The 24076-nt window shown below is 35.5% G+C and overlaps 1 protein-coding gene across 1 annotated transcript in view; it reads left to right on the top strand.

Annotated features, from left to right (window-relative positions):
• Positions 1 to 24076, top strand: part of TOP6BL (TOP6B like initiator of meiotic double strand breaks) — a 94323-nt gene that overhangs the window by 5280 nt on the left and 64967 nt on the right. The window contains exon 3 of the mRNA XM_058526299.1: positions 1577 to 1630. Within this exon, the coding sequence (XP_058382282.1) occupies positions 1577 to 1630 (54 nt within the window). The remainder of the gene's footprint in view (positions 1 to 1576; positions 1631 to 24076) is intronic.

Below are 24076 nucleotides of genomic sequence, written 5' to 3'. Positions count from 1 at the left end.
ACTCTGAATCTTTAAAAATGGGCTATAGTATATAGCATTTCCCAAATATATTTCACCTCATAGCTCTTTTTTTTTTTTAAAATATCATCTGTTCTGTAGAGGGAATTTTAGGGAATGCTGTTGCTTTAAAGATATGTGTTCTACAAATAGGTTTCTACTGTTGTCTTTGCATCTAAAGGACAGCACTTTATTACTTAGAAGTATAACTGAAAATTGGGGGCTGGATAGGGTGTGGAGTAGGCAGGATGATTGCTTTTCCTGAGCATATTCACCAAAAGTGAACCATTTTCAACAATTGTTGCCGTGATATTTGTTAAAACTAAGAAAAGATGTTAGAGGAAACAGTGTGACATACGCAATTGAGAAATGTCTTGGACACTGTGTGACATACAGGCTGTGCTTTTTTTCTTGTTAATGTTCTAGCTCCTCACTAATCACACCAGTATAGGCCTGCCACCACCTGCCATGCCTGTCCCAATGACCCACTGTCCTTTAAGTTAGAACCAGTATATGCCTGTGTGGAACACTAAGAGAAAAAAAGGTGATTGTCTTTTATTAAATTCTATGCTACTTGGGCTCAGGCCTTTTGAAGTATGTATTGTTTGTCCAGAATCATTCAAAATCTGGAGATCTAGAGCATTGCTACCCAATAGAACTTTTTGTGATGGTGGAAATGTTCTTTATCTGTGCTGTTCAGTACAGTAGCTGTTAGCCACACGTGGCTATTGAGCACTTGAAAGTGTAGCTAGTGTGACTGAGGAACTGAATTTTTCATTTAATTTAGCTAAATTTAAATTTAAATAACCTCATATAGCTAGTGGCTACTGGATTGGACAGTACACATTTAGAGAATGGTGTTGCCTCTCACTCCAGTGATTCTCAACCTTTTTTCCCTGCCTGAAGAATACACATTTCTTGAGGGATAGACACATTTCCATTGGTTCCTATGGCAGTGACTCTTAACTGTAGGTCATATCCCTTTGAGGGAGGGCGTGTTCAATTTGGAAGAAAGCTCCCAGTGGTTCTGATCTTTTTTCTCCTCTTAGTTGCTTGCTTTCTCCCTCACCCTCTTTCTCTGAAGAATTATTGCTCTAAATGTTCTAATGTTCAGATTTAGAACTCTAGGTACAGAGAGTTCTTACCTGATAGTCAGTAAAGTTTTTTCTACTAAAGAGTAAATTGGTCAAAAGAAGGACCAACATTTTTAATTGAATCTTATACTGGAACATAGGTTATTGGCACAATATACTCTAGTTCTAGCTACAGCTTGCCATCTTCCTATAATCCTTTTTTTTATCAGGAACAGTAATATCCAAAGAGGCAGTTGTGGTGTTGAATATAGGTGAAAAGACTTGCTATTTGGTTCTCATCTCCAAGAAGTTATTCTGACCCCAAACAGTCGTTGTAGCCTCATAATACTTTTTTGGTGCCCCCATTTTTACTGAACTCATTAGTAGTGGTCACTTTTTTATGTTCTGTATTTATAAGCAGTGTTTTCAGGCTCACATTTGATTTTTTAGATAAAATCCATTTAATTGTTTTATTTGTGATATTTTTTGTATTCTGTTTCTTACAGTTGCTTCTGCAGGAAGCATTTATGGTGGTTTGGACCTCAAGAAGTTCCTGAAAGGTAAAGAATTATTCAACTTCCACAAAAGTAAATCTTTTCCTAGCAATGAATTTGGTATTTTCTGAAACAGACTTATGCTGAAAGATAGGGTTGCCAGATTTAGCAAATGAAAATACAAGACACCCACTTAAATTTGAATTTTAGAAAAACAATGAATAATTTTTTGGTATAAGTATGTTCCATGCAATATTTTATCTGGCAATCCTACTGAAAGATGATCTATAATATTGTCTAGATACGGGAATGGACAAGATACCTAGGTCACTGTAGCTTATCTGAATACTCTCTAGACAATCTCAGGCAAAATTTTCCTAGATGTAAAATAAAATTTTTGTAAAGTATTTGTTCCCATATACCTCAAAGAAATAATGTGTGGAGAATGCTTTTACTGTAAATGATTTTGGCTAGTATTAATACTGTTTTCCACATGCCAAAATTGGTGTGGTTTAAGAACTTTCAGTGACCTTGGTTTTAGAACTTCTTATTGCCTTGACTTGAGAATAATCTAAAGCTGAAGGACATACATTTATTTTAAGGAGACCAAAATGATCTGAGAACTGTTGTGCTTTCATTTTTATCTTCTGTGGTTGTGTGGTTTGTAAAGATTATCCAGTGGGCCTAAGTTTTCCTAATGAGTGGTTAATTTACAAATTTTACAAAATAACTTTTTTTTTTTAGTGAGGAAGATTGGCCCTGAGCTAATATCTGTTACCAGTCTTCCTCTTTTTGCTTGAGGAAAATTGTCGCTGAGCTAACATCTGTGCCAGTCTTCCTTCATTTTGTATGTGGGACACTGCCACAGCATGGCTCGATGAGTGGTGTGTAGGTCCATGCCTGGGATCTGAACTGGCGAATCCCAGGCCGCCGAAGCGGAGTGCACAAATTTAACCAGTATGCCACCGGGCCGGCCCCCAAAAGAATTTTTTAAAAGAAACTTTCCCCAGCTAAATCTGGAATATAAGTAGATTGTGGTGTTTTTTTTTTTACATTTCCATTTGTCATTGCTTTAAGAAAATATGCTATGTATTAAATATGGAAACAACCAAAAAGCTACATTAGAAAGGTATATGTTATAAAATAAATGTTTATGAAATACCATTGGACTTTTTTAAATGGCAGGGTTTCTAGTGCTTTTTAAAATGCAATCAATTAAAAAATTTAATTTGTAACCAAGTTTCCAGCAACTCAGTTATTGCCTAAATCAGAAGTACCTTTATTTATCTTGGTCATATTAAAGAAAAAAAAGAAACTATTTTTGCAACCCACAAGATGAATGATTCTAAAGACATAAATGTATAGGAAACAATTTTACCTTTTGAAACTTCTTTTTAGAAGTAATTTTTACTTTAAGCATGGGGATTTAAAAGTGCTTGCTTGCTAAATTAAGGGTCATCAGGTGTATTCCTCTTTGCCTTCTAAATTGTCTTTGCCATCTGAATCTACCTTCCAGCTGTCTGTATCCTGGATTCTTAATAGACCTCAGCTTTTTCTCTGTGATCCGAATTTTATTTATACTCTGCTTGGTGTGCACACATTTAAAAGCAGTGATTGTGGAGGAAAAGTAATAAAACAAAAAATAAATTGAGATTTTTTGTTCTTAGCTCCATTACAGATAATCTGTGGGAGCTTGGGTAGAATGTTCTGTCTATACTAATAATCACAATGATGACTTATTGAGCATTTCTATGTGCTGAGCCTTGTGCTTGACACAGAGGAGTTCCGGTGGTGAACAAGATAGTTTTGGTTTCTCCGCTTATGCCCATACTTAAGATACCTTAGTCCCTTATTTCTGCTGCCTCTCAAAGCCTGTGCCCGGAAAAAAGGGAGAATCAGCTTATTGTCCTGGAGAACTTGTTCCGATTCTAAGACCTTTGGGAAATCTGAATCCAACTTTAAGAATCATGAGTTGACTGCCTCAAAATCATCTAGTCTATTTATCAATCTTTAGTTCTCCTCTTTTTTGGATTATGCCCTTGGGGTGGTGCCAAGGATGGAAAGATCATTCCTAATGCCACTGCTCCAGTTAATATGTGTGAAAGTGCTTTGAAAAAAGTGAAAATCCATATGAATAAAAGGGAGTATGTTATTAGCACTAGGGAGGAGATAGGAGTATTTCCTGCAACATAAACCTATACTTAACATGCCTGTACAATGAGTGTTCAGATCATACATGATGCTACTTCTTTGACTAATATTTGTGAAAAAAGTGAAAAGCCATGTAAGTACAAAGGGAATGGTTTTATTATCATTGTTAATACTAGGGAGAGAGTATTGAGTTCAGTATAGTTTGTGGAATAACCGCCTATTTATTATGCTAAAACAAACTTTAGACGGTTTGTGTCCTGGTAACTTAGTTTTATTTTAAAAGCTCAAAGCAATTTTATGCATATTTATATAATCTATTTTTATATCCTTGTGATAAAGTGGAGGGGGCTAACTTTTTGTACAAAGAAGTACTGCACATCGAGTACACAATAAAAATTGAGTCATTTGCTCATAGTCAATCACATTTAGTAGCCTTTTATTTTAGCCTGTCTCCTCTCCAGCTGTTAGGGCTCATAATTCTAACCTCCACTCAATAATGCTGTTTATTCTTATTAATTAGTAACAAAAATGACTCAGTGAAGCTCACAAATGAAATTGTCCAAGACTAAGATTTGAATCCCTTAGCTCCCTGGCTTATGCACCATTAATTATGCCTTTATTACTATTGTTATTTATTTAGCATTCCTATAACATTGTTAGCAAACTGCTTTAAATTAGTCCATTCACAAATCTTTACACTGTTCAATTAGCTTCATCAGGAAGTGTCTGGTGGTTGATTCATTAACCATCAAGATTTCCAGATGCTAAAGAATATGTATCTATACAAAATTAATAGTATGGCTCTGAATTCAATTTGTTAACTATGTTATCCTCTTCATCGCGTGGTTGATTTCTCTCGGTGCCTAAAATAAGGTCTGACCTTTGTTTAGGGAAACTGTACTGTTGTAGAGCTGTCCAACTTCAGTTTTCTTTACTCTTCAGTCTGTTCTATCAGGGTTGTATCAAGGTACTTTTTCTCTGAATCTGGAATACTTCAGAGTAATTCCTGTACAAACATGCTCACATTTCTGTGTGTTTTATTTGTGCTGGATTAATAAACAATGACCAAGATAATCTCCCTGTTTTCCTACCTCTCTAATGGTTTTTGTTCTCTTTTTTGTTTTTTTTCTTCTCTGGTCCCTAACTATTCACATTTTTATCCAGTAAGCCTTTACTGAACATCTCCCTTGCCACAAGGAAGTCATAGGGAGAGGTATCTCTGAAAATAAAATACGGTGTAATAAATACTCTAATGGAGGTATGTGCGTTCAAGCTGCTTCTTGGGTAACCCAGAGGATACTCCCTAAAGTTCAGTCGCCAGTATGCCTTTCTTCCCTTAATTATTCTGCATCATTATTCTACATTTACTTCAAGTAGGTTTTCTACTTGTAAGACTTTAGCTATCGTTTCTGTGCTGATGAGACATTTTTTTCCCTCTCTATCAGACTAACATGTTTCCAGCTTTGATTGCCAATTAGACTATTCCATTTGAGGGCTCCTCTGAAATATCATGTGCAACATGTCTAAAATGGGGTTCATTTTCTTGAAACTAACTTCCTATGTAATGTTTCCATTCCTTTCAATGATACTAACGTTCTCATAATTCTCCAGGCTTAAAAATTTTGGCTTCTTTTTTTGGCTTCTCCTTTTTCTTTTCTCCATTATCTAATCTAATTGAATTTTTTGTTAATTTTGCTTATAAAGTATAGAAGTATTATTTATTAAATTATATATTAGTTTAGATATAGTTTTATGTTCCTCCCTTAATGACTGCCAATTTGTTATTAGAATAAAACACCTCAGACCAGATTTGAGGTCCTCTGTCAATTAGAATAATCTGTACTTTGAAAGATGATGCCCATTAAGATAGATAAATTCTTATGTATTTAAAAATTCTTACTACTTCATATTAATATATGACTACTATTCTACATCATATACTTATCCATTTATGTAGAAATCCGTTTACGTATATGCTTATCCATTTTTGTAGAACTACCTCTGTCATAAACATCTGTTTGGTGGAACGTGATGGCTTAGGTTGTCCTTCTTGTCCAGGTCTGGAAGCCACTTCCTATCGTGTTCTTACTCTAGAGAAGAAAAGAAGAAAAAGGGTAGAAGAGAGTAATGAGATGGGGGAATATGAAAAAAGCCGTATTTATAGGTCTCTATTTATTTTACTGTTTCTTCCTCTTCTATTCATGTTATTTTTATTTATTTTTTATCTTTTCAAATATCTCCTCATTCCCGTGTTTATTGACATAATTTAATTGTTTAGTAAAACACAGTTTGTCCAGTCATTTTAAAAAAATGTTTGGAGAGCCAGCCTGGTGGCGTAGTGGTTAAGTGCCTGCGCTCTGCTGTGGCAGCCCGGGGTTCGGATCCCAGGTGCACACCAATGCACCACTTGTCAAGCCATGCTGTGGCAGCATCCCATATAAAGTGGAGGAAGATGGGCATGGATGTTAGCCCAGGGCCAGTCTTCCTCAGCAAAAAGAGGAGGATTGGCAACAGATGTTGGCTTAGGGCTCATCTTACTCACAAAAAAAATGTTCAAGAGGCCAGCCCGGTGGCATAGTGGTTAAGAGCGTGCTCCACTTTAGCGCCCTGGGGTTTGCAGGTTCGGATCCCAGGTGCAGACCTATGCACTGCTCATGAAGCCATGCTGTGGCAGCATTCCACATATAAAAGAGAAGAAAATGGGCACAGATGTTAGCTCAGGGCTAATCTTCCTCAGCAAAAAAAAGAAGAAGAAGAAGATTGGCTATAGATGGTAGCTTAGGGCCGATCTTCCTCACCAAAAAAAAAATGTTCAAGTGTTTTTCCCAGGTGAGAAAAGTTTTTTTTCTTCAAAAGACTAGATAAGTATACCAGCCCTTGAAAGTAGGAAAGATAGCTTTGCTGTTAATGTGTGGTTATATGGTTATGAGAGTTCAGTTTTTGCCTCTTTCCTGTGTTCCACCGTTTTGATGTCAGGGAGACTTTTAAAAAAATGTTTCATTTAATTTTATCCTCTTTGTTAATTTGTTGGGATAGGAAATGAGGAGTGGTGCTTTTTGTAACGTTAGAGAGATTGACCGGTCCAGGCTTGCTCAACATTGAGTGAGACACTCAAAAGGCTGAACTCGTGGATGTCTGGCTTAATTTTTTTTTAAATCTAAGATTGTTATATTCAAAGATTAAAAATCTGTTATAATTTTATTATAAGATCAACAACTCTAGGACTCAGTAGTTAGGTAACGCATTTCCCCCCAGGAGCACGTTTTGTGGACTTGATCTCATTCATTCTTGAGAGGTAGGTCAGACATAAAAATTATCACCATTTCTGTTTCAAAGATGAGGAACCTGAGACTTATCTCAGCGTCACATATTAAGTTTAGAAGTAAGGGAAGAGTTTGTGGACTCATAGGTCATTGATTACCCTGTGAGTCCACACTTAATCCTCAAGCTTTTGATATGTTCTAAGCAGTCTCTTGCTGCCACTTTTGCGTAACACAAGATTTTATAAAGAGAAGGTTGATTGAAGGTCGAGAAGTTAAAAGAAATGAATTTGTCTTCTTTTGCTTCCTTAATATTTCTTTAGTCTTTTCCCTGTTAAATTTATCTAATTGTACTTCACTATTGAGAATATTTTCAAGATTTGATGTGAAAGGGAAGGGGATGGAAAGGACATGAACCTTGATGTGTTTTTCTTCCTTTTGAACTTGAGTAAGTAAAAGAGGAAGAAAAGGACAACTCTTATTATTAGAGATCCTGGGAGGTGGCTCATTTTCCAGCTGAGTGGCTTTTATTCAGCACTCTATGTGAGCTAGCCTGCCTTGTACCTGCTTTGGCTTAAAATCTTTGAACTGTTGTTACACCTTGTTAGGTAATCAGCTGGGCACTTATTACTCCAACTCTGGCTTCTTGGGTTACCATATCCCTTTCATCTCCATAGCAGAAAATGTTAGCTACCTATGGTAGTGAATTTGGCTGGTATGGGAACAGAGGACATTTTGAGTATTCTTCCCTGAGTAGACTTTGTGGTTAGCTGTTTAGCACATGTTTAAATGTGGTCATGGGGGCTGGCCTGGTGGCATAGTGGTTAAGTTCCTGTGCTCCACTTCAGCGGCCCGGGGTTCGAGGGTTTGGATCCTGGGTGCAGACCTACGCACTGCTCATCAAGCCATGCTGTGGCGATGTCTTACATAAAAAAAAGAGGAAGATTGGCACAGATGTTATCTGAGGGCCAATCTCGCTCAACAAAAGATAAAATAAAATAAAAGTGGTCATATGACACCATATACAAAAGTTAACTCAAAATGGATCCAAGACCTAAATCTAAGAGCTAAAACTATAAAACTCTTAGAAGAAAACATAGGTGTAAATTTTCATGACCTTGAATTAGGCAGTGTTTTCTTAGATATGACATTTAAAGCACAAGCAACCAAAGGAAAAATAGATAAATTGGACTTCATCAATATTAAAAACTTGTATGCTTCAAAGAACACTATCAAGAAAGTGAAAAGACAAAAAAGTGGTAATTATGGGCCAGCCCCGTGGCTTCACAGTTAAGTGCGCGAGCTCTGCTGCTGGCGGCCCGGGTTCGGATCCCGGGCGCACACCGACGCACCGCTTCTCTGGCCATGCTGAGGCCGCATCCCACATACAGCAACTAGAAGGATGTGCAACTATGATGTACAACTATCTACTGGGGCTTTGGGGAAAAAAAAAAAAAGGAGAAGGATTGGCAATAGATGTTAGCTCAGAGCCGGTCTTCCTCAGCAAAAAGAGGAGGATTAGCACAAGTGTTAGCTCAGGGCTGATCTTCCTCACACACACAAAAAATAATAAATAAATAAATAAATAAATAAATAAATAAATAAAATTTATTTTAAAAAGTGGTAATTATGTGACATGATGGAGGTGTTAGCTAATGCCACGGTGGTAATCATCTTGCAATATCTGTGTGTTAAACTAACAGGTTGTACACCTTAAACTTACGCACTGTTATATGTCAATTATATATCAATAAAGCTGGAAAAAAACCTAAAAAACAGAGAGGGTGAAAAGACAGCTTGCAGAATGAGAGAAAATATTTGCAAATTATATATCTGATAAGAGTCTGATATTCAGAGTACATAAAGAACTCGTACAACTCAGCAATAAAAAGAAATAACCTAATTTACAATTGGGCAAAGGATCTGAACAGACATTTGTTATGAATTGAATGTTTGTCTCCCCCAAAATTCATATGTTGACGGCCTAATCCCCAATGCAATGGTATTTGGAGATGAGGCGTTTGGGAACTAATTAGGGTTAGATTAGGTCATGAGGGCGGGGCCCTCATGATGGGATTAGTGGCTTTATAAGAAGAGGGAGAGAGAGAAAGATATTTCTCTCTCCCAGTGTACCCACTGAGGAAAGACCATGTGAGGACACAGTGAGAAGGCAGCCGTCTGCAAGCCAGGAAGAGAGCTCTCACCAGGAACTGAATCACTAGTACCTTGATCTTAGACTTCCCAGCCTCCAGAACTGTGAGAAATAAATTTCTGTTGTTTAAGCCACCTAGTCTGTGATATTTTGTTGTGGTAGCCTGAGCAGACTGAGACAATATTTATCCAAAGAAGTGGCCAATAAGCCCATGAAAAGATGCCCAACATCATTCGTCATTAGGGAAATGCAAATCAAAGCCATAATGAGATACCACTTTGCACCTGCTAGTATGGCTATAATTAAAAAAGAAAAAAGAAGATAAGCGTTGGCAGAGATACAGAGAAATTGGAACCCTTGTACTTTGCTGGTAGGAATGCAAAATGGTGCAGCCACTTTGGAAAACAGTTTGGAAGTTCCTCAAAAAAGCTAAACAGAGTTATCATATCACCTAGCAGTGTTCACACGAAAACTTATACACGAATATTTATAACAGCATTATTCATAATAGCCAAAAAATGGAAACAAACAACACAAATGTCAATCAACTGATGGACAAGATGTGCTCTCTCCATACAATGGAATATTATTCAGTCATAAAAAGGAATCAAATCCTGATGCACGTTACAACATGGATGAACCTTGAAAACGCTATGCTAAATGAAAGAAGCCAGACACAGAAGGCTACCTATTATATGATTCCATTTATATGAAATGTCCAAAATAGGCAAATCCATAGAGACACATCAAAAGTAGGTTAGTGGGAGGAGGAAGGAATGAGGAGTTACTATTAATGGGTATGAGTTTTCTTTTGGGAGTGATAAAAATGTTCTGGAACTAGATAGCGGTGATGGTTGCATAACCTTGTGAATATACTAAAAGCTACTGAATTGTACACTTAAAATAGTGAATTGTATGGTATGTGAATTATAGCTCAGGTCTTAAAAAAATAGTTATATGAAAACAAAGTTTCTTAAACTCCCATATTCCTCTATCTTTCCGTCTTCTCTATGCTAACACCCCTTCTGGCCTCCCTGCCCAAGGTTAACCACTCAGCACAGTATAATCCCCTGCTTTCTACCTTTCCTTTGTTACCAGTCTCTAAACATGAGTAATCCCCATTGTTTGCTTTTTCCATTCTTATTTCCTAGCTGCCAAATATTTCCAGTACAAATCATAAAACTGGGCATTGGGTATAATACACATTTAAGCAGAATTTCCAACTTTATTAGGGTTGTTCAATAATCATTCTTTTATCTTTTTTTATCCTTTTATTTAATTCCCATAGTGTATGTTCCAACTACCTGAACTCATCTAAACAAATATCTTTGCCTTCTATTTCACTGAGAGGGTTGAGGTTGTGCAAGTGGTATTTCTTCAAAGTCCCTTTATAACTTAAATTTGAAATATGAAGTTGTAATGAAAAGATTGGTTTCTTATTAGCTCCATGGCCTTAGACAAATCACAGTCTCATGACAACTACTTCATCATCTGTGATATATCTTTGAAGACATTTGACTATATTTGGAACCTAATTTGTAATAGTTTCACTTTTATTATAAAATGATTTTGTATTATAATGAAGTGCTTTTGACTGAGTAGGTACAAGGTGTTTATAAAAAATTTTCCTACAGAAAGGTCACCAACCTATCTAAATGTCTATACAGTACTAAATAGCTGTAATCAGCAGTAAGATGTGGAATAAATATTGAGGAATCTGGGTTGTAGTCCTGACTTGACGTTAACCACTTGGTGTGATTTTGGTTATCTTGATCTTTTTGTACTTCAGTTTCTTGGAATGTAAAATGTAGGGAGGGGGGTCACTGTATAAAAAGCTTTCAAAACATAATTTTTTAATTCTGCCTTACATCTTTGAACCTTAGTTATCTGATATATAAAATGAAAAACTTGGGTCTCTTTCACAGGTGGCTTTAATTTTATAATGTGAAAGCGATTTGAAAAAGTATAAAGCACCATGTAAATTAACAGGAATGATATTCTGTATTTCCAGAAGTATTTCTCATCCTTTAAAAAAGACAAATATGCTATTTCTCTGTACTCTAGTCCCTTCCTGTTGAACCTACATCACCTCATTTTTTGTTGTTTAAATCTTTGCCTCTCATACTGGCTTCTTCGCCCTATGTGCAAATGTTATCAAGTCTTCCCCAGTTTCACAAAACGAGGAACAAAAACAACCAACTTTCAATCCTACTATTTTTCTCCTTTCCTCCATAAATTTCTTAAGGGAGCGATCTTTTACTGCTCTTATCTGTTCTTATTCACTCAATTCCTTAGTCCCTTATAAATTCACTTTTCCCTCTTACCATTCTATTGAAACCACCCCTGAAAGGTTAACATTAACCTCCATTGTATGTTTACATTTTAATAATTGTTTTCTAATTGTAAAATGAATACATTTTTGTTGTAGAACATTTGGAAAATGCAGAAAATATAAAGAAAAAATAAAAGTCACTTTATAAGTCCATCATTCAGAGATGATAATTTTTAACATTTTGATGTTTTTTCCCCAATCTTTTTATAGTAATAATTACACACAAGCCCAAACAATAGACATATCTAATATGGTTGGTTTTCTTTTTTAACAAAATTAGAATCAAACTGTATATAGAGCTTTGTAATGTATATTTTTCTATTTTTGATGTTATATTATGAGCACTTCCTATCACTTTTTAAAATTGCTGAACTTATTCTGAATTTTTGTATGTTTTATCATGCCTTGTATACAATAGATAGTCAAAAATTATTTATTGAATGAATGGATAGCTTAAGAAGCAGAGAAATTCAGAGGAAGAGCATATGACTGACTGTAAGATTTAGTCATTCTGGTTAGCCACTTGCCAGCTTTGTGGTTATGAGCAAGTTATATAACTTCCTTGTGCCTCAGTTTTCTCATTTGTAAAGTGGCAATAATAACACTTAGGGCTCTTAGGAAGATTAAAATGAAAAAATATTTAAAATAATTCCATACTGCCTGGACCGTAGAAGGTACTCAAGGCTTCTGTTTATGCCTTTGACCACTCCATCTTCCTTCCCCATTGTCGCCAGCCTAGATCTGTTCCCTAAGCTCTGGATCCATTCTCCATACAGCAATCAGAGTAGTATTGTAAAACTATAAGTTTATTATGTCATTCCCCTGCTTAAAACCCATCAATACTTACCATTGCAACTGGAAAAAATCTATATCTTCTTATCATAAACTGCAAGACTGTGAATGAGCTGGCTCATTTCTGCCTCTCTAAGCCTTATCTCAAACTCTCCTTTCCTCAGCTCTCTTGTCTCCAGCTGCACTGGCCTCATTTCTGTTCCTTGACACACACCAAACCCTTGCTCATATCTGAGCCTTTGTACTTAATCCCTTTACCTGCAATGTTCTTTCGCTAGTTTATTGTGTGGCTGATTGGTTCACTTCCATTTCTGTATCTCAGCTCAAGTGTCACCTCCTCAGAAAAGCCTTCTCTGACTACCCTATCTAAAATAGTTTCTCTTACTACTCTACTTATTTCTTTCATAGCACCTATTATGTTCTATAGGGATCTAATGGGGTTTTTTGTTGTTGGTATTTGTTTGTTTATTGTCTTTCTCAATTAGAATGTAAGCTCCATGAGGAGAGGGATATTGTCTACCTTAATCATCCCTATGTTTCCAGAATCCAGTACAATGTCTGGCATATAGCAGGTGTTGAATAAATATTGGTTGAATTAATGAATGTATTAGTCATCTCCTTTCTTAAAACTTTAACCTCTTTCTCCCTGTGCCTCCTTCAAATCAGTCTATAACAGACAGAGATTCTTAACTTAGGGTCATTGATCTAACTAAAATTTTGTGCAAGTTTTGTGTTTATGTGCATGTATCTGGCGAGAAGTGCAAAACTTAATGAGATTTTAACAGAGTCTGTGACCCAGTGAGGATTCAGATGGCAGGCTAACTTTCACCCATTCTTTAAATAATAATCTTCCTTAGGTCCCTCCCATACACATAATCTTTGTCCCCCTATAATAACATCTATTCTCTCTTTTTTCCTTTCCCTTCTCACTTAAACTTTTTAAGATTAGTCGTCTGAATTTCCACAGGTACCTCAAATTGAGTGTGTCTAAAATTTAATATCTCATGGTCTCCCATAAGCCTCCTCCTCCAAGTTTATTTCCTATTTCACTATCTAAGTAGCTATCCAGCTTAGCTATCTGAGTTTTTCTTCACTTTTCCTTGCACTCATATCCAGTCAATCTCAAAATTTTGCTGATTTTACCTTCAAAATATTTCTTGACTCTGCCTCCTTTTCCCTATCCCTATAATGGTCGTAATTCAGAATGTCATTATTCTTGCTTGTAATAATTTCCTAATTGGTGTTCTTATCTCTAGTCTTGGCCCCTCAAATCCATTTTCTTCAAAGTTGGCAGACTCCAAAGTCAACACTACTCTATAATTGATTCTCACTCTTACTAAAATGATCTATTAATGCATCTGTCTCCCTCATGGACCTTGAATTTCTTGAGGGTAAGGTTTTTGTCTTAATTATGCCTGTATCCCCACTGTTTAGCCCAGTGTTGGCCACAAGGTGGGTGCTCCATAAGGGTTTAAAAACATCTAGAAAAACATTTGAAATGTGAAATGTTTGCTTAAATACATAAAATATCGGGGCCAGCCCCGTGGCATAGCAGTTAAGTGCACGCGCTCCGCTGCTGGTGGCCCGGGTTCGGATCTCAGGCGCGCACCAATGCACCGCTTGTCAGGCCATGCTGTGGCTGCGTCCCATATAAAGTGGAGGAAGATGGGCACAGATGTTAGCCCAGGGCCAGTCTCCCTCAGCAAAAAGAGGAGGCTTGGCATGGATGTTAGCTCAGGGCTGATCTTGCTTACAAAAAAAAAATACATAAAATATCAAAGGATAATATAATAAGTTTACTCATTACACAAAATTAGCAGATATTGATATTGATATATTTGCTTCAAGCTTTTTTAAATGATAATACATTAGAGATAAAGTTGAAAACTCTCACATTCCCTGCAAGTTTTAAATGTGAACTTTGATAAGTTTTGAAATATGTGCTTATTTGTCATACGTATATTTTCCTTGGTGAAGTGTATATTCATATCTTTTGCCCATATTTTAATTGGGTTCTTTGTTTTCTTCTTATTGAATTTTGAGAGTTTAAAAAAATATATTCTGGACGCAAGTCTCTTATCAGATATGTGATTTGCATATATTTTCTGTCAGTCTTTGGCTTTCCTTTCATTCTTTTAAGTCTTTAGAAGAGAAGTTCTTAATTTTTATAAAGTCAGATTTATCATTTTGTTCTTTTACGGATCATGTTTTTGGTGTCTTATCTAAGAAAGCTTTGCCTAACCTAAGGTCACAAAGTTCTTGTTCTATGTGTTCTTCTAAAATTTTTATAGTTTTAGGTTTTACGTTTAGATCTATGACCCATTTTGAGTTAATTTTTTTATATGGTGCAAGATTTGGATTGAAGTTTATTTTTTTGCATATGGATATCCCAATTGTTCCAGGATCTTTTATTGAAAATCCGATCTTTTTTCCACTAAATTGCTTTTGCACCTTTGCTGAAAACCAATTGACTGTATGTGTGTGAGTCTTTTTCTGGACTTTGTATTCTGTTACTTTGGTCTGTTTGTCTTGATGCTAACACTGTCTTGATTACTGTAGTTTTAAAATAGGTCTTCAAGTCAGACAGTGTAAGTTTTCCAACTTTGTTCTTTTTTCAAGTTCTTTTGGCTATTGTGGGTCCTTGGCATTTCTATATGTATTTTAGAATCTACTTGTCAGTGTCTACAAAAAAGCCTGCTGGGATTTTGACTGAGACTGCATTGTATTGATAGATCAATTTAGGGGAGAATTAACATCTGTCTTAGCAATATTCAGTCTTCTGATCCGTGAACACAGTATATCTCTACATTTTTTAGGTCTTCTTTAATCTCTCTGAGCGGTGTTTTGTGGTTTTCAGTGTACAGGTGTTGTACCTTTTTGGTCAGATTTAACACTAATTGCTTAGTATTTTTGATGGTATTTCAAAAATTTTCAATTCCCAATTGTTCATTACTAATATTTGAAATGCAATAGATTTAAATTTTTTCAACATTGGAAAACTATTAGTTCTAATAGCTTTTTTGTAGATTCCATGGGGTTTTCTACGTTGAGGATAATACCATCTGCAAAAAGTGTTTTATTTCTTCATTTCCAGACTGGATACCTGTTGTTTCTTTTCTTACCTTATTGAACTGGCTAGATCCTCTAGTACAATGTTGGATATAAGTGGTGAAAGCAGACTTCCTCACCTTGTTCCTGATCTTAGAGGGAAATCATTCAGTCTTTCACTGTTAAGTGTGATGTTAGCTGTGGGGTTTTTGTAGACACTCTTTATGAGTTTGAGGAAGTTCTTTTGGTCCTGGCTTGCTGAGAGTTCTTATTAGGAGTGGATGTTGGATTTTATCAAATGCTTTTTTATACATCTATTGAGAGGATCATATGGTTTTTCTTTTTTAGTCTGTTAATATGATGAATTACATTGATTTTTCAAATGTTAAACCAACTTTGCATTTCTGGGATAAATTCCACTTGGCCATGAGGTATTATCCTTTTTATATATTGTTGGATTTGATTTGCCAAAATTTTATTAAGAATTTTTCCACGTTCACAAAAGATATTTGTAGTTTTCTTTTCTTGTAATATCTTTGTCTTTGATATCAGAGTAATACTGACCTCATAGAATGAATTGAGAGGTATTCTCTGTTTTTCAATTGTCTAGAAGAGTTTGTGTGGGAGATATTATTTCTTCTTTAAATATTTGGTACAATTCATAAGTGAAGCCATCTGGGCCTGGTTTTTCCTTTGTGGGAAATATTTTAACTCGAATTTCAATTTCTTTAATAATTATAGGCTATTCAGGTTATCTTTTTTTTTCTTGAGTAAGTGTGGGTAATTTGTGTCTTTCAACGAATTTGTCCATTTCATCTAAGTTGTTGAATTTATTGGCATAAAATTGTTCATAGTATACCCTTATTATCTTTCCAATATTTGTAGAATCTCTAGCCATAGCACCTCTCTCACTCCAGGTGTTGGTAATTTATGTTTGTTCTCTCTCTCTCTCTTTCCTTAATCAGTCTGGCTAGAACCATGTTCTTTCTGTTGTATTTTATTTCACTGATTTCCACTCTTTTTTTTTTTTTGTGAGGAAGATCAGCCCTGTGCTAACATCTGCCAATCCTCCTCTTTTTTTGCTAAGGGAGACTGGCCCTGGCTAACATCTGTGCCTCATCTTCCTCCACTTTATATGGGACGCCACCACAGCATGGCTTGCCAAACAGTGCATCAGTGCGCGCCCAAGATCCCAACCCGCAAACCCCGGGCTGCCGCAGCGGAGCACACACACTTAACCGCTTGCGCCACTGGGCCGGCCCCTCCACTCTATCTTTTATTCTTTCCTTTCTTCTGTTTGCTTTGTGTCTCATTTGCTCTTCTATTTCCAGTTTCTTAAAGTGGAAGCTGCAATTGTTGATTTAAGACCATTGTTTTCTATACTGAAGTAATAATATTCTTTTATATGGTTCTTTTAATAGGTCTAAAGTTTTAAAATTATATTTAAAAATTATTAGTTTAATTATTATAATTAATCTGGAGTTTATTTTTATTTATGATACAAATTAGGAATCTAATTTAAATCTTTTCATTTCTCCAATAATTTGTATTGCTATTCTATCATATAGTAAGGTTCCATATATGCTTGAATCTGTTTCTGGGTGCCATAGTCTTTATGTCTGTCCCTGGGCCATATCCTAGAGTTTTTTTTCCTAAAGCTTTAGAGTAAATCTTGCTATATGATAGAACAAATCCCCCCACCTTGTTGTTCTTTTTCAGAATTGTCTTTGGTTTTTAAAACCGTTGCTCTTGCCTATGAATTTTATAATTAGTTAAGTTCCATGAAAAATCTTGTTGTGATTTTGATGGTTATTATACTGAATTTATAGATTAATTTGGTAGAAATTAGCATTTTTATAGTATTAAGTGTTTCTACCTATGAGTTGATATAGCTTGTCATTTATTTAGGTCTTCTTTTTTTAAAATATGTTATTTAGTTTTAATTGTCATAACTAGAAGGTAGGCATTATAATTTCCAGTATATAGATTCTGTGGGAGAATAAGGAGCTTTCCAAAGAGTGCATGGTTAGTAAAGCCCAAGTCTGCCTGACTCCAGAGACCATTTTGCTAGATTTTATTATTTGTTCAAAATATTTTCTGCTGTCTATGTGGGGGAATTATACTTCTTGCCCCATTGAAATAAAGCTGGGCCATATAAGTTGCTTGGGCCAATGAAATGTGAGTGGAAGTGATGTGTACCACCTCCCAGGAGAAGATTTAAGAGCCAGTATGTGTTTTGGTCATAGCTCCTTTTCTTCTAAGGATGTCTAAGATGGAAGGTGCTCCTTTAGCCTGGATCCTGCTTTGAAGTGGCTCTTTTTTGCACTTGCTTGAAGTGCTGCAACCTCTTAATTGGTTTCTAGAGTTCTCACAAAGGCAATTTGATATTGTTGTTAAGTCAGTATCTCCAAAGAGGGGTGAGGGCCTGGGCTTCCTCTTCTTCCATCTTGCTGATGTCACTCCTATTTAGATCTTCTTTATGTTAACAGTTTGTAATTCTTTCCATAACAGTCTTAGGCATCTTTTGTTGTATTTGTTCCTAGTGTCTTATAGTTTTTGTTGCTACTGTGAGTGGTATTCATTTTTTTTTTCAACATTGCTGGATTGAACTCTTATTAATTTTGATAGTTTGTAGACTCTCTTGGATCCTCTATATGGGCAATCAAAGCATCTCTAAATTATGACAATTTTGTCTTTTCCTTTTCACTGCTTATATGACTTCTTTTCCTTATCATGTTGCATTGGGTAGAATTAGTATTAGTATTGAATAGAAGAGCAGGGGTGATATTAGGCAGTGTCTTGCCCTCCTTTAATGGGATTACTTAAAATTCTACTGCTAAGTATGATACTTACTATAGTTTTTTCATAGTTGCTCCTTGTTAGGTTAAGGAATTTTTGTTCTATTCTTAATTTACCAGTAGTGTTTGTTATGAATGAGTGTTGTATTTTCTTTTTTTTTGGCGAGGGGGAGGGGAGGAAGATTGGCTCTGAGCTAACATCTGTGCCCATCTTCCTCTATTTTGTATATGGGACGCTGCCACACATGGCTCGATGAGGGGTACATCAGTCCCCGCCCAAGATTCGAACCAGGGAACCCCGGGCTGCCGAAGTGGAGCGCGTGAACTTAACTGCTATGCCACCGGGCCGGCCCCCCAGTGTCGTATTTTCTAAATTGCATTTTCTACGTCTTCTGGGATTATGACACATTTTTTAAAATCTTTAATCTATTAATATTATGAATTGTGGTGATAGACTTTCTGATGAAAAAGCCTTGCAGTTTATCACAATTTGATGTATAATTTTGATATATCCTGAATTTAATTTTTGCATCTGTGTTCCTAGTGAGATTGGTTTATATTGTCCTTGTCCTGTTTTGGTATCAAGATTATACCAGCTTTATAAAATGATTGGGTAGGTTTAGTGGGGCCAGCCCGGTGGCACAGCGCTGAAGTGTGAGCGCTCCACTGCAGCAGCCCGGGGTTCGCAGGTTCGGATCCCGGTGCGCATCGACACACCGCTTGCTAAGCCATGCTGTGGCAGCGTCCCGTATAAAGTAGAGGAGGATGGGCATGGATGTTAGCCCAGGGCCAATCTTCCTCAAGAAAAAAAGAGGAGGATTGGCATCAGATGTTAGCTCAGGGCTAGTCCTCCTCACAAAAATAAAATAAAATGATTGGGTAGGTTTATCTATTTCTGTTTTGGAACTTTTTGTATCTGTTCTTTGAAGATTTGGTAAAGCTAACCTGTAAAAAAGTCATTTGCACCTGGTATTTTGGAGTGGGGGGAGGTGAAGAAGGAAATATTTTTGATAACCAACTTGTTTTCTTTCTTCTTTTTGTTTTGTGAGGAAGATCAGCCCTGAGCTAACATCTGACGCTGATCCTCCTCTTTTTTGCTGAGGAAGATTGGCCCTGAGCTAACGTCTGTGCCCATCTTGCTCTACTTTATATGGGACACTGCCACAGCATGGCGTGACAAACAGTGCATCGGTGCGTGCCCGGGATCCAAACCTGCGAACCCGGGCCTCCGAAGCGGAGCGCGCACACCCAACCGCTTGTGCCACCGGGCCGGCCCCCCAACTTGTTTTCTTTAATGATGTTTTGTTGTTTAAGTTTTCTATTGCTCCCAGAGCCAATTTTGGAGATACATATATTTCTTAAAACACACACAAATTATTCCTTACTCCCTTTCATTCATTCATCCAGTACATGTTTATTGAGCACCTGCTATGTGTTAGGCATGTCATCTTAGTTTTCAAATTAGTTGAATCAAAGTTATTTATAGTATTCTTTCCTGATTTAAAAATATTTGTGCTCTTATCTCTTTGGGGTTTCTAAATCTCTTTAGGGTTCTTTATGCTATTTTTGTGCCTTCTCTTTTTCTTGATGATGATGATGATAATACTAATAGCAAACATTTCATTTTAAACACAAAAAACCTGTTCAAAGTCACAAATCTAGTAAGCGGTTGAGTGGGATATGTGAACCCAGACTGACAGGCTCCAGAGGCTGTCTTAACCACTATTCCATAGTATTTTGGTCTACTCTACAGTATACTGTTTTGTTAGAGGTTTGCCTACTATACCACCTTTTCAGATAACCAAGTCTTCATTTATGCTAAATGAATGAACTGAACAGATATTAATTTCTCTCTTTCTTTGACAACTTCTCACTTCACTCTTACACCACACATTGAAGAAAGCTATAGCCTGTATCACATTTGGTCGTCAAGTTGTTGAGGTTTCGTGAAGAGGCAGGTGTAGGCTTGGAAAAACGATCAAGTTTTTCTCCCTCCATTCTCAATCTACGTCCTTTTTGTTTGGGAGCCGGTGGTAGTATGAGGCTCAGGTGTGTATTTCTTTGTTAGAGACTTGAGTGACCACATCTTTGCTGACTGCCTTGCTTGGCTTGGTAAGCCCATTGAATATGCAGCAATGGCTGCTATTCTCTCTGCTTTTTGAGGAAGTGAATGAAGATTTGACACAAGATTTCTGAAAGGTTGCTGATCCTCCATTAAAATGTCCTGCCTTCTATTTCTTTCTCTAAAGCATGTCTGGAGTTGTTTTATAATGTGGAAATAATTAGCCAATTTAACTAATTACATGAAGCCACAGAGCCAACCAAAGAACTTTTCATCTTTTGGCTTAATTAGCCTCATTCTTTAAAGTGCTTGGTATTACTACTTTATTTACTGGTACATTACTTGCAAGCATTATTATAAGACTATTTTAAAGGACAGGAGTCGGGCCAAACAAAACCAAATAGTTACTGGTTGGCTGAGTCTCTTGGGAAAAAAAAGAACCCTCACAACAAACAGATCTCAACTCTTGGCTTCATCAGAGAAGTTATTTTTAAGTGGAACTTTTTGGTATAGAAGCCATATAGCCCTTTTTAGAAAATTGGAAAAATAGAGAAAAGAAAAACCTTCTTGCACAATAAATATTGGCATTTTATTATATTCTTGTCTGACTTTCACTTCATATGTTTTTAATAAGGTTGTAATCACAATATATACACAATTTTCTCCTACTGCATTTTTTTCACTTAACATGTAAGCGTTTTCATGTTAATGACATAGTCTTCTAGTCGTTTTTAATTAATAAGTTGTCTATAAGAAGATATATCATAAATTAATCATTTTTATGTTTTTAGGCATTTAGGTTTGTTTTTGTTTTCCCATTATTATGAATAGCAGAATATTTTAGTGGTTAGGAACTCATGCTGTGTGTCCTTGAGCAAGTTATTTGATCTTTTGAAAGTACCTACCTCATAAAGCTGTTTTGAGAATTAAATGAGGTAACAGACATAATGCAGGTAGCACAGTGGTTATTCTGAGTACATAGTTCTCAATAAGTGCTAATTAATGTTAATGTCACTGGGATGAATATCTTAATGCATATAACTTGTTACTTAATTGAAAAATTTAGGACAAATTTCCTAAAGTAGAATTACTTGATCAAAGTATATGTATATTTTTATGGCTCTTGAAATTGCTTTAAAAAAAGTTGTGCCCTGTAATAGTAACATTTGTATGTGAAGATATCAACTTCCTGTACTTCGCTAGCATTGGGAATTTCAATTACTTAAAATGTTGTAGCCAATTTAATAGTTAATAAAATGGTATATAATTTTAATCTGTATTTATTTAAACCTTTTTATATGTGTTTACTATCAGTACTTTCTTTTTTTGGAACTTTCTCCATGTCTTTAGGAACAAACATCTAAGATGAAGTTTAGAATAAATTCAGTCATTAGTTGTATGCTATAGTCTGAATGTTTGTGTCCCCTCCTGAATTCATATGTTGAAATTCTAATGTCCAATGTAATGGTGTTAGGAGATAGGAACTTTGGGAGGTGTTTAGGTCATGAGAGTGGAGCCCTAATGAATGGGATTAGTGCCCTTATAAAAGAGACCCCACAGAGCTCTTCAGGTCCTTCTGCCATGTGAGGATACAGTGAAAAGTCTGCAACCCAAAAGAGGGCCCAGAACATAACCATGCTGGCACCCTGATCTTGGACTTCCAGCCTCCAGAACTGTGAGAAATAAGTTTCTGTTGTTTATAAGCTACCCAATCTGTGGTATTTTGTTATAGCAGCCCACACAAACTAAGATACTGTACAAGTTGTATTTTTAGACTTGACACCATTATGGACAAATTATTCAGATTCTATTTCACTGTTGTAATGCCATTTTGTTTTAAAATACTCAATTGGCTATGGAATGATAGGTCTAATGTAATGATTTCCTAAATCTCATTTTCTTCTAATACTCTATTGATACAAGATTATTGCTGTAGAATTTCTTGAAGAATTAGAATATTATCTAAAAATGTTCTTTCAGCAACAGCTATTTGTATGATGAAGTTCTTTTCCAAAGAGAATAAAATAATGAAAACTGAATGTCTGTACTGTGTTACTTATATTAGAATTTATTTCACTCTAAATAGGTATATATAGTGCTGAAAAACACAGGCTTTAGAGTCAGCCCTATGCTTGAACCCAAACTTTTATGTGCTATGTAACATTTGAACGTCCATTTTCTCAGTTGTAAAAATGGGAATAATAATAAAATTCCTACCTCATAGAGTTATGCAAATTTAGGTAGGTAATATTATGAAGTGTTAATATAGTGCCCAACACATAGGAAATGCTTAATAAATGTTACCTGTTATTAATAATAATAACATTTAGTTTTACTCTGAATGATCAGGCTGGGTTCTAAACAAAATTTCTCTTTGCTTTGCTCCAAACTTTCTGAAAGGATTTATTGAATATAAATTATTTCTTTTGGGGAAGCTAATAGAAAACTAGGTGGTATCAGTTCTCTTTAGTATTGGAAAAAAATCGTAACAGGAGAAAAAAAAGACTTTCATTTCTATCATATACTTTTTATTCTCATTCAAAAAAAGAATAATTGCTTTGCATATTAATTGCCAGATATAAAAAGTATATACTGCATAGCCTAACAGTTGGCAGGAACTTTAATTTTTCAGGTATTCTAGACTTGTCTGTATTTATTTGCTACATCAAATCCAAGTTTTATTTGAGTATTTAATTACTCTATGGGCATTTAAAAATTTCATTTTTTTATTGTTTATGAAATATTTTATATGAATGATATAAACCTAAGAATAATGAAAGAAACAAATATCACCCATAATTCTAGGGATAATTACTATTAACATTTAAGTATTTTTTCTTAAGGTCTTTTTTTCTGTACGTATATATTTTACATAAATACCATTCTGTGTAGTATATCTTATATTTTTCACTTAGAGTAAGCATTTTCTTATCTCATAAGAAGTCTGAAAATATCATTTAAAAATCATGGTGGAGGTCCTAGCCAATGTAATAAGGCAAGAAAAAGAAATAAAAGGCATAGAAGTTGGAAAGGCAGAAGTAAAACTGTCTTTATTTGTAAATGACATCATTGTTTATGTACAAAATACTAGGGAATCTGAAAGATAATTATATGAATTATGTGAAGAAATATGTGAATTTAGCAAGGTCACAGGATACAAAGTCAATATATAAAAAAATGTATTTTCATTTACTAGCAGCAAACAATTGGAAAATAAAATTAAAAACAATTCCATTTATAATAGCACCAAAAAACATGAAACACTTAGGGATAGATTTAATGTAAAAAAAAAAAAGTAAAATGTCTTTCTGCTGAAAGCTATAAAACATTGCTGAGAGAAATTAAACAATATATGGAGAGATATACCATGTTCATAGATTGGAAGATTCAATATTGCTAGGATGTCCATTCTCCGCAAGTTGATCTGGGATTCAACATGATCGTAATTCAATAGACTTTTTGTAGAAATTGACAAACTGGTTAAAAAATTTATATAGAATGATAAGCAGTTATAGCAAGGTTGCAAGCATCAAAGTTAATATACAAAATTCAATTGGTTTCTTATATACTAGCAAATGAAAGAGTGGAATTTTAAATTAAAAACATATTACCATTAACATTAGCACCCCAAAAAATGATATACTTAGGTATAAAGCAAAAAAAAAAAAATGTGTACGAGATCTGTGTGAAGAAAACTATAAGGCTCTGATGAAAGATATCAAAAGACAACTAAATAAATGGAGAGATGCTCCATGTCATGGATAGGAAGGTTCAATATTGTCAAGATATCAGTTCTTCCCAGCTTCATCTGTAGATCCAATGGAATCCCAATCAAAATCCCAGCAAGTTATTTTGTGAATATCAACAAACTGATTGTAAAGTTTATATGGAAAGGCAGAAGATCCAGAATAGCCAAC

Source organism: Diceros bicornis, chromosome 31 (genome assembly GCF_020826845.1).
Source record: "Diceros bicornis minor isolate mBicDic1 chromosome 31, mDicBic1.mat.cur, whole genome shotgun sequence".
Lineage (NCBI taxonomy): Eukaryota > Metazoa > Chordata > Mammalia > Perissodactyla > Rhinocerotidae > Diceros > Diceros bicornis.
The sequence above is the reverse complement of the archived record's forward strand: the minus strand, read 5'-3'. Positions and strand labels throughout refer to the sequence as shown.